The sequence below is a fragment of the Brassica napus genome, chromosome A1 (assembly GCF_020379485.1).
Source record: "Brassica napus cultivar Da-Ae chromosome A1, Da-Ae, whole genome shotgun sequence".
In the NCBI taxonomy this organism is placed as follows: Eukaryota; Viridiplantae; Streptophyta; class Magnoliopsida; order Brassicales; family Brassicaceae; genus Brassica; species Brassica napus.
In genome coordinates, this window is record NC_063434.1 from 14,877,186 (window position 1) to 14,889,230 (window position 12,045).

Genomic DNA, 12,045 nt, shown 5'->3' on the forward strand with positions numbered 1-12,045 from the left:
AGATGAAGACGATCTCTATATGGTAGTAAAGAATAATGAAAGTGAGCCAATGAATGCGTATCAGTATGTCTAAGAATGAAGAATTGAATAGTATAGTATATATTCTTTAGGGTAGCTATTTGTGTAAAGATACCATACTATTTGAGACGAAATGCTATACTATTCCTTAAAATGTAATAATATGCCATGTTTTCAATTTCGATAGTTATTTTCACTGTCATTTTTTGTGATTGATTGTAATATGAAATTCATTTTTAAATGTTACACAAATTTAATTATTTGGAATCTTCACTATTACCAATTCTAGTTTAGAAATCTAAATTCTATTATTTAGAGGAATGGTGGTGAAGTTGAGATTTGCATTAGATTTTGAGATTTGGGTTTACAGTTTAGGGTTTTGGGTTTATATTTAGGTTTAGGATTTAGTAATTAGTGTTTAGGATTTAGTAATTTCGTTCTTAAACTTGGTCATTTGGAAAATGTAAATGGAGTAGACCAGTACATCTATACTATTGATATGTGTTCCATACTATATCGTCTACATTGAGAAAATTGACAACATATTATATAGATTTTGTTTGGGTTTATATTTTAATTATTTGGGTTTAGATTTAGTAACTAGGGGTTTGTCTAGGGTTTTAGTTTTTAGGGTTTATATTTGGGTTTAGGGTTTAGTGATTAGGGTTTAGGGTTTATATTTGGGTTTAGGGTTTAGTGAATAGGGTTTAAGGTTTATATTTGGGTTTAGGGTTTCGCGATTAGGGTTTAGGGTTTAGTGATTAGTGTTTAGGGTTTATATCTATGTTTAGGGTTTAGTGATTAGGGTTTAGGGTTTATATTTGGGTTTAGGGTTTAGTGATTAGGATTTAGGGTTTAGTGATTAGTGTTTAGGGTCTATTTCTAGATTTAGGGTTTAGTGATTAGTGTTTAGGGTCTATTTCTGGATTTAGGGTTTAGTGATTAGGGTTTATATTTGAGTTTATGGTTTAGTGATTAGGGTTTAGGGTTTGGTAATTTTCTTTTCAAACTAGAGTTTAGGGTTTAGGGTTTATATGTATTGTCTTCAAATTTGATATTTCTCTTTTATGCCATTTTGTATGATTGCTCGTAATATTAAAGTAGTTTCATTCAAATGTTTGACAATGTTAAGGTCATGTCTAGTTCAAGAACGTCTTTTTCATCAACAAGTACTTTTATTTCTTCTTCTACTATTTTACATATGATTCCCAACTAACATAAATAGAACAAATATTTGTATATTATTTAATACAATGTTCCATACTATGTATGTATAGTACTTGAAAATATTATAAAATATTATATATTTCGGATTTTGAATTTCTTTTAAATATATATTATAGCTTAGATTTGAGTTTAAGATTTAATGGCCATGATTTAGAGTTTAGTATTTAGGGGTTGGGTTTAGAGTTTAGTATGATATTTTCCATCTTTATATACTATAGTTTAATATCACAAAATATTATATATATTTTCAGATTTTAATTTTATTTAAAATTATAAATATATAATATAGTTTACATTTGAGTTTGGGTTTAGTGGTCCATTTAGGCTTTAATATTTAAAAGTTGGAGTTAATGAAATGTTTGTGGTGATATGAAGTAAAATTAATGAAATGTTTGTGGTTATGTATATGTGATGTGGCTATGTTATATTCCTTTTGTTGGTGACAGTTTGCATTAATTATTGGCCACACTTAGATTTTGTCAAAGTCATCTCCACATCTTGAAGCCACCGGCAACTTGTATGAATCAAGGGTAAAACCGGTGGAAATAAAACACAATTGATAGATACTCTGCACTTAATTTCTTTTCCAAACTTGGTCATTTCACAAATTCACCCAATTTTATTTGACACAACATTTTTATAATTGTCAAAAAGAATTTTTTTTGGTAAACTTCTAATTGTCAAACTTTGGGGATTAAATACGACATTTCAGAATATATACGACTAGTTCCAACATATATTGCAAAACTGAAACTTTCAAAAATCGTAAGAAAGGTTGACTTATGTGAATTTATATTGGTCTCACGTCTACTTCTAACTTTAATATATATATTTACAAACAGGGCATAATAATGCCTCTAAAAGATTACGAGGGGATTAAATTTGATCAAGTACTAAAAACAAACAACAGCAAAGTCAAGTGTCACAAGAGATTAAACATATCTTCATCAATCTTGTTTATATTTTCCTTGGATTCAACTCCATCTTGTTGAGATGGTAGATGCCATAACAGGTTTTGTGGTGGGAAAGATGGGTAACTATCTCATCGAAGAAGCGTCCATTTTGATGGGAATCAAAGACGAACTAGAGGAGCTGAAGGCGGAGTTGACCTGCATCCGAGGCTATCTAAAAGATGTTGAAGCTCGAGAAAGAGAAGATGAAGTTTCAAAAGAATGGACAAAACTGGTTTTAGACATAGCTTATGATGTCGAAGATGTTCTGGACAGCTATAACCTGAAAGTAGAACAAAGATCACAAAGGCAAGGCTTGATGAGATTGACCAACAAAATAGGAGAGAAGATTGATGCGTACAATATAGTTAGTGATATCAAAACCCTGAAGATAAGAGTCTTGGATGTTACTCGCAAGAGGGAGACTTATGGGATAGGCAACTTCAATGAGTCTCGAACAGGAGAAGGTACTTCAACTTTTCTCACCATGAGGCAGCTTCGACGTGCTCGATCCGTTGATCAGGAAGAGATTGTCGTTGGTTTGGAAGATGATTTTAAGTTTCTCTTGGCAAAGCTTCTTGAAGATAATGGGGATCAGAATAGATATATGATCTCCATATTTGGCATGGGAGGTCTTGGAAAGACTGCTCTAGCCAGAAAGCTTTACAACGCTGACAATGTGAAGACAAGGTTTGCTTACCGCGCGTGGACCTCTGTTTCCCAAGTATATAAGACTAGAGAGATGCTTCTGAGAATCATAAGATCTTTAGGAGTGGCTTCTAGTGAAGAGATGGAAAGGATCAAGATTCTTGCGGAGGAGGAGTTAGAAGTTTACCTTCACGGTCTTCTACAAGGGAAAAGATATCTGGTGGTAGTAGATGATATTTGGGAGAGAGAAGCGTGGGAGAGCCTGAAGAGAGCGCTACCTAGCAACCATAAAGGAAATAGAGTTATCATTACCACGCGTATCAGAGCTGTTGCTGAAGGCGTGGACCAGAGAGTCTATGCCCATGAGCTAAGATTCTTGACATTTAATGAAAGCTGGGAATTGTTTGAGCAGAAAGCATTCAGGAATATGCAACGGGTCGATGAAGATCTTCAGAAAGTCGGAAAACAAATGATTAAGAAATGCCACGGATTACCACTTGCTATAGTTGTTCTTGCTGGCCTTATGTCTAGGAAGAGGCCAAACGAGTGGAATGATGTGTGTGCCAGTTTCTGGAGACGCCTAAAGGATGACTCCATCCGCGTCTCCACTGTGTTTGACCTAAGTTTCAAGGAGCTGCGACACGAGTTGAAACTCTGCTTTCTTTACCTTAGCGTCTTCCCAGAGGACTATGAGATCGATGTAGAGAAGTTGATACACTTACTTGTAGCAGAAGGGTTTGTACAAGAGGATGGAGAGATGATGATGGAAGATGTGGCTCGGTATTGTATCGAAGAGCTGATAGACAGAAGCCTAGTGGAGGCAGTAAGAACAGAAAGAGGAAAAGTGAAGTCTTGTAGAATCCATGATCTTCTGAGAGACGTGGCTATCAAGAAAGCCAATGAGGTCAACTTTGTACATATTTATAACGACCAACTGTTGTCTACTACTTGTAGAAGGGAAGTCGTTCACCATCATATGGACTCTTACTCGTGCGAGAGACGTGTGAACAAAAGGATGCGATCCTTCTTGTTCTTCGGAGAAAGAAACAGAACACTATGGGGTTCTGTCAAACCCATTACCTTGAAACTAGAGCTACTTCGAGTGCTTCATCTCGAAGGGCTTCATTTACCAGATGTTATCGGAGAGTTAATCCACTTGAGATACCTTGGGATCGCTGACACTTTTATCAGGAAATTACCAGCTTTTATCTCCAACTTGCGGTTTCTACAAACTCTTGATGCATCGGGAAATGACTCCTTCAGGAAAGTCACTGATCTCCGTAGGCTCACATCACTGAGGCATCTCATGGGAAGATTCGTTGGAGATTTGCTAATAGGCGATGCAGTTAACCTTCAGACATTGAGGTCTATCTCTTCCTACAGCTGGATCAAACTGAAACAAGAGTTGCTCACAAATCTTCGGGAGTTGGAGATCTACGACTCCGTGTGGGTGGATCAGATAAGAGTTCCTTTGGACTTGTCTGCCTTCTCTAAATTAACAAAACTTCGTGTCTTAACGCTGAAGGTACCCACCTTCAAGTTATCGTCTGAATCAGAGGAAGCAGTTCGGATCAAAACACTAGTTAAGCTGACACTGCGTTGCCACATAAGGAGACTTCCCGAAGACATGGATTTTATATTTCCTAGTCTTGAGTCTCTGAAGCTTGTCGGTTTACATCTCGAGGAAGACCCAATGCCTGCGCTAAAGAAATTGCAGAGACTGGAAGATGTTATCTTGGATTCTTGTTATTTCTCAGGCGAAAAGATGAGGATCAGCGAACAAGGTTTTGGTCGGCTAAGGAAACTTGTGTTTTACATTGACGGATTAGATGAGTTACAGATAGATGACGAGGCTATGCCCAGTTTAATGGAGCTGAAACTAAGAACCAGAGGACGGCAGATGAAGCTGATGATCCCAGATCGCTTGCGGGCAGTTCTTGATCCTCCGTACATCAAATTATCCCCGAGTGTATAGATGCCAAGATGTTGTGATTGATTAATTGATCCATTTGCAAAATGAAAGATGGACTATAGAATATGGAGCAACGAGTTTTATCTTTGAACGGTATGTGTGTCATTCTAAAGTGTGTGTTTATGTATGAGAAGAGGAGTCTTGATCATTTGACATCCCAAAATATCAAAAAATAAATAAATAACAAACTCATTTCTTTCTCTTCTATAAATATTTTTGGCTTATTTTTGTAGAGAAATTTACTAATGAGAAGCTGGTTAGTAAATTTGTATCAGTTTCTTAGTGGGTGTTATTGAATTAGTGCATTCAATGGAAATTAATAGAATTCAAATCTTAAGGGAAATCCACTGTTATTGGATTGAGTACTTGTTAGAGAGAATTCAAATCACCTGTTATTCAATCTTCATGAGATTTTATTGGAATTTAGTTTTAATGGAATTGAATGTAAAATTGTATGAAAGATAAGAGTAAACAAAATCCGACACTTATTGCTTGGATTTTGAGTTTCATCACGTTCAACTTGGCAAAGTAATTAGAAAGCAAACCTGTTTGGGTTAGGTTTTAATCTGACCCAAATAAATGAAGATGCAGACAAATTCTGAACGGCGAAATCAGTTCTCCGGTAATCCTCAGACTGATGTCTCTCGTCTCGCTTCTTCTGCCCTAAATTCAACCTCAAAGCCATTTTCAAGCTAATCCTCAAACTGATGTTCTCTCCGAGTAACATCATCATTGTGCAAGCTGTGGCAAAGCTTGGGATTTTCGCTTGTGGATTTGAAGCCAGAGTTCAAGCCATTCTCGACGCTACCTTTATCTGCTTCGTCTCCTTACTAATTCTAACGAAAAGATGTATGAACTTTGAATTACGGATGAAAAGTTTCACCTTTGATTTAAAGCATTGGCCTTTATGTACTTTTGTTGTTCTCATATGCTCTGTTGTAAATGCTCTTTAGGTAGTAGATGGGGGAATCGTTCACTTAGATGTTTGGTGAAACGTCCTGCACTCAAATTCAAATGAACATGACGTCTCTTTTCTCTAGATTAGATTAAAATATCATGTTATGCTTCCTTTGGTTCAGTTATTATATGATCCATCTTCCTCTGTCCAGGTACTCCGTTGCGTTAACTTGTCTTATTTCTTTGTTTTAGTACCCAATGTGATTTTGTCTTCAGGTCGAGTGCAAGTGATATGCATTGTAATTGTAATGAAAGATTGTCAATGCAAGGACTAAGTGTTCGATACGACCTGTCTGCTCTCTCTCTTGAAGAAAATGAGATCACAATTATGTTGTAACTATAATAATGTCAACAGTTCAAAGAAGTCAGATGTAACTAAACATGTTCAATATTTTCAACTTGCTTTTTCCTTTTGTTCTATTTGGTATACAAACAAAAGTAAACTAATGTGACCGGCAGTAAAGTTTAGCTTCCTTGAATGCTTGAGCTTATTTTAGGAGGTCAAATGCAGACTACACGAAGCCATGCAAGCGAGCTATATAGAGATGCTATTTTGTAATCTTGTAACCGATAACTGAAGATTCACAGGGGATATGGTGTTGTTTATTTGGATACAGATGGAAGAAAAATTCAGGGAGGCTGTTGGATCAAGCAACTAAATCTTGCAGAGAAAAATAAAAAAAAACGGTTGAACTTAAAACGTTTGAAACTGAATTTATTTTCCATTTGACTTACGATAAACTCCACTAAAATTCATCTTTATCTTGTAAAGAATCCAATCAAATCCACTGAAAGACTCCTAATTACAGTTACATTGAATTCTATTGAATTCTTGCATGTATTAGTGTTCGATGAAATTCCCTAGTGACAATAGACCAGTGGATCGTCATAATTGGAGAATGATATGTGTTTCTCAGTGCAGTGTTATAAAACGCCACTTAGGGGACCGTTTAGATGACGCCGGGGTATTATAGAGTGGTGAGACACTATTTTTATACTATGCGGTAATTTAGGTAGTTCGTATAAATGCGGGAGCCTACACCTTTTAAGCTGTAACTTAACGCACTATGTATTTGGTACAGTTTTGGATCTTAACTCTTAAGAAAACTTATTTCCTAGAGCTTGCCACGAAGACGTATATTCTGTAGCACTTCATGAAATACTACAGTAGGTAATACATGCATGTGTCATGAAGAAGGATTCGGTTGGAGTTCGTGTTGTGTGATGTATGTGAGCTTGTTAAGCTTGGAGAAGAATATTTATTGGGAGATTTACTTTAAATGTAAAAGATATTATTTGAAGAGAAATATGCAAGAGAGTTATTCCTTAGAAATAAAGAAAAGTTGCTTAAGTTGCTTTTGGAAAAACTTGAGAAGCAAGTTATGGTTATGTATACATGGAGGACGTGCCTCTATGAAGAGAGTTGTCTCTGTAAAAAGAAGAAAAGTCGAGAGCCTTTGGTGCCACTGCTCTTCGTTAGGTACTAACGTAGTTGGTGAAGTACTTGTTGGAAGATTAATGTCTAGATTAGGGGGAGTTTAGCTTGGGATTAGGTAATCCTCATAAATAAAAATCTAGATTCTAGGATGAGTTTTAGCTTACGATTGGAATAATCCTAAAGGATTCTTGTAATAGAAAAGATTGGTGTAAAACTTTCTTTTTTTAGTGAATTCGAAAAGAGAATATCGTGTGTCTTTTTCATTTCTGCATTTTACTCTGATCTCACTACATTAACATGCCATGGGAAAAGTAAGGAACACATAACAACATCAAATCAGACTCCAGCCAGAGGCGAAGCCAGACTTTATTTTCCATGGGTGCATACAATAATACAAGTTAAAATAACTAATAAATATAGTGAATGACAAGGGCATCGAAACTCAGGTTCTTGGAAGATGAGGGTGCACTTTAACCAAATAGGCTATATGAACCTTAAATGTCGAATGTAAAATCTTGTAAAATCAAAATAATAGGGGGTGCACGTGCACCCTTACTCTTCCACCTAGGTTCACCCCTGACTCCAGCTTGATAGTGGGCCATTTTGTCAAGCTACTGTGGTTAGAACTGATCCAAGCGAACAACATATTTGTTTTCATGCGAAAATAGGACTTAAATGGAGCTTGTCAGAGTCGTTTAACAACCACCAACACAGATTACAATTTTGAGGATCTACAAAAAGCGAACCAGAGTTGTCGAAAGGATAAGTGCTCGTACGTACTCAGCCACGGTATATCTTAGTTTTCAATGATTTACCTTATGGTGTTGGTGATGGATTTCAAATCCACTAAAACAATAATGGTTACAGTTTACACTAACGTCTCAAAGAAGTAACTTGTAAAAGAATATACATATATTGATGATTTTGGTATGAAAATGTGTATGTTATTGATCTTATGAGTTTATACAACTGTGTTGAATAAAAGGTATAAGCATACAATTGAGATTGAGAGTAATTTAAGTATAGGCTTCATAGGAAGATGTTTGGATCTCCTTCTCATTGTTCTTTGCCGTCCTTGTATAGCTGTTAGGAGGAGAATCGTAACAGTGGTGTGGTCTCCTGCGAGTATCCGGTGTCTTGAAGACCGTTTTTAATGCCTTGAATTTTTTATGTTTTGTGTTGACCTAGTTAGCTTGGTGTTGACCCTACCCTGAACTCCGGATGGGTCTTCGTTATTTATGGGCATGTTGACATCTTATCGAGCAAATCAAGGAATTTGATTTTTCCTCTTTGGAGAGTGAATCACCTTCGTATTGCAATCATTTATTTTTGCGGATTCCGAGTTTCAAGATATAAGCTCTCTATCTTCCCTTGTTGCTCTCCACTCTTGCCATTCGAAAATGTATAAGGTTATTCCCTCTCTCTCTCTCTCTATTTTCCTTTGTATCTTAGTTTAGTTGTGTAATATGATTGTTTTCTCTTTATTTGGACTTATTTGTATCTTATTCATTTTTGTATTTGGACTTTTCTCTTTCATCTGTCTAATCGTCGTCTGAACTTTTTTTTTTGCTAAAGGGTAAATATCATTAGAAGATAATGAAAATCCGGTTACAAGTTATAGAACATTGAAACCAAGAGATGCTTTTCAGCTTATCAGGTTTATGGAACCGCAAAAAGTTTAAAAAAGCCCCATAGAACCTACAAAGATTAACACCAAGCAACCCAAACAATGGCTTACTTAGGTTAATATTACATTGAAGCACAAAGACAGCATTTTAAACTCCCATACCAAAGCGCTTCCTGTTCTACTGGTTTGAAACACAGAGCAGGAGAATAACCTGAAGACGAGTTCGATCGAGCCTCATCGAAGTGGCTCCTAGCAGGCATCGACGGAAGCGCCTGGCTCACGCCCCGGAGCTCCGCTGGAGGAGGACGTCGACAAACAAGCCCAAGTTAACACAGAGGATGACGATAGTGTAAACCCGCTGCTACACCACTGAAGATGAAGATCGCGGTCAAGCGCAGTCGGTCGTTTTGGCCCCTCATTCCGCTGCGCGACACAGAAGATGCGGCGGAGACAGCAGAGTTACATATCGCAATCGACCGGGAGCTTTGGAATGGGAAATGAAGCACAGAGGGAGCACGGAACTCCTTGAAGCAGGTGACCTGAAGGCGAAAGAAAACATCGCTCTTTCCGCAAGAGACGTCGACGTCGAGGGTTGTCCTCAAGACCCTAGTAGAAGACGATGAGAGCAGGAAAGGGGAGCTAACCATTCGCTGAGGAACACCATGGAAGCTGTCGTTTGAGCTATAGAAACAGAGGTCCTCGGTGGTGCGCCTCACAACCACCTTTCACTCAGAGAGAGGAGGAGCTCTACGCAAACCCTGGAGCTAACTGCTAGAATAGACCGACTGGGGCGAGACGGCGGAGCAGAGGCGTGGACGGCAGTGACGCGTCGAAGCTTCTGGCGAATCTCGGATCTCAGATCTGACCCAGATCCAAGCGCAATCAGCGACTAAGAGTAGATCCAGGGCTCCCAGAGCCATCACCGACTCGTCTCGCCTCGCTGGTGGTCCAGAGGAATCAAAGACCCTTCGATTCCAGTTAGATCCGGCGGAAAAATCTCATCGGACCCAGACACACTGAGCAAAGAGGAGAGACAAAAGAAGAGATAGCAGAGGGCGGAAGGCGATGAGAAACGGCTGGAGAGGGAGACCAACGGCGAGAGGTGCCGTCGGCCGCCTGAAAACGCAGAAAATGAGCGGCGGCTTAGGGTTTACGGTGGAAGGGGGAGAGACAAAAGAGAGAGTTTCACTTCTCTCTCCTCTCTCTTGTTTTTTTTCTGTTGTTTTGAATGACAAAAGAAGAGAAAAATGGATCCCATCGTCGTCTGAACTTTACTTATTCATTTTTTTGTTCCTCTCAATTGTTGGTTTTGTGGAACCGTCGTTGGTTTCTTCATTAGGGCTTGGAGTCACGAGAGTTTCATCATTAGGATTTTATAGAATAGATTGGATTTTGGTAGTGGCATGCACATTGTTCTTTTAGTGGGATTTCGTTCTGATATTATATGTTGGGTGGTTTTTCCTTTCGTCGCCCTTTTAGCTGATTTTTCTCTTACCTGCATGAAGCAAAGAGTATCATCATGGAACGTTGATAATGGCATACGTCAAGTGGAAAAGTGTAAAGTTTAAACCAATGTCGGCAGTAGCCAATCTCTGGGAAGAGAAATACAATATCAAAATAAGTCAAAACAATTTTCGGGTTCAAAAAAAAAAAAAAAAAAGACACCTACGTTCATATCTGACAAAAGATCGTACAACTTTTGGATTAATATTCTACAAAAGGTTGTACAACTTCTAGGGTTTAAAACAACAAAGAAGACTTCTCTTCCAAGGCACAAAAATACCCGAGAACCCCTGGGTTCTTAAGGGTAAAATCTACTAATCTTTCATGATCTAACCTACGATTCCTTTCGACTTATGTGCCCTAAGGACATGATCTACAGATCCATTGGGACCAAAGCCATGCTTCATTTCTACCTCCAGGTTCCAAAGAAGATTTGATAGTAGCCTTTAGCTTATACACGACAATGGGCCAAATCACGTCCTGATTAGATTTGTTGAAATATAATAGGCTTTGATCCATGAGGTATTAGACTAAGAAAAGGTTATGGGCCTTAGTGCGGCCTTTATCAAGCATGTAGTGCCTTTGGACAAGCATGGACGACCAGTGAGCCACCTCCTTCATCAACCAAATAGGACCCAAGTGTGAGAACCAAAATTCACACCGTTGATTTCCGTAACTGGACGAAGAAAGCTAAGAAACCCTAACTTTCCTTGAGGTCCCGGATTTCTGCGAAGAGAGATGATAACTTGAATAAAACGAAAAGAGAGCAAAGAAGATCTTATTTTGAATTTTCGTATGAGCGTTTACAACAGGTAAAGCCTCGGCCATAAGAGCTGTTGGCGAGTTCCTAGTTCTAACCACCTAAGACTTGAAAACCTAGTTGAGTCGCAGCTCGATAACAAAAATGGAAAATTACGTAAATCGCTCTAAGTGCTAAGTTTGCTGTGAGTAAAGATTCTTTCTTATGCCTCTCGCCTTTGCATCCCTTATATACTCCTCTTAGGTCGGTTTTTTCCTTTTCTGCCCCTAGGTCGAGTTTATTGTCTCGCAGAAATATTCTATTTTTCTCGATCTTCATGTTATCCCTTGAAACTTGACATCTATCTTCTTTTGCGAATATTCAATAAACCGTCATGGTGACTTTGGGCCGAATCTCGTAAAAAAGTTGTTAGTGGCCCTTTGCCGCGTTTTGGACTTTTTCGGCCGTATTCGACTAAAATGTTTTTGTGATTTCTTCCGGAGAAACCGTCTTTTGCACGATGTCGGTTTTACGAAATAGTGGAAACCAATCGTATCGTCTAGATAACTATGGTACTTAGTTAACAGTTATCGTTTTATACGATTGAATCGAATTCATATGAGAAAATAAGTCTTTCTCATTTTTATCGTAAATTTCAACAGTAACTATGATCGAGATGAAACACGAGACAGTTTGATCGAGACTCGTCATTGCGCGAGTTGGAATGGTCGATCCAAATCGCCATTGGCTTTAAGAACAGTTTATACTTCCCAAAGATAAACCGACTCTGTTCTGAATTATATTAAGTCTCAAACTCCCATGAGAGCAGGTTTTCGACTTAGTTGATGTTAGTTATGGCAAAATTAAAATGCAGAGAACAAGTCGACTGAAAAAGACCAAAGACTTTATTGTATTACCATTTATATATATATAGCAAAGACAGAAGAAACTTGATTAGTTTCAAAC

At 38.0% G+C, this 12,045-nt stretch overlaps 1 protein-coding gene across 1 annotated transcript; it reads left to right on the forward strand.

Annotated features, from left to right (window-relative positions):
- The first annotated feature begins 971 nt into the window (after nucleotides 1-971).
- Nucleotides 972-5,921, forward strand: LOC106414213 (putative disease resistance RPP13-like protein 3). Its single transcript, XM_013854903.3, has 2 exons — nucleotides 972-5,664; nucleotides 5,769-5,921. Exon 1 carries the CDS (start codon nucleotides 2,239-2,241, stop codon nucleotides 4,816-4,818), a length of 2,580 nt encoding a protein of 859 aa, XP_013710357.2. The 5' UTR covers nucleotides 972-2,238; the 3' UTR covers nucleotides 4,819-5,664; nucleotides 5,769-5,921.
- The last annotated feature ends 6,124 nt before the right edge of the window (nucleotides 5,922-12,045 follow it).

Excerpts from the sequence above, each read along its gene's own strand:
- LOC106414213 (XM_013854903.3), top strand. The coding sequence starts at position 2,239 with ATGGTAGATGCCATAACAGGTTTTGTGGTGGGAAAGATGGGTAACTAT.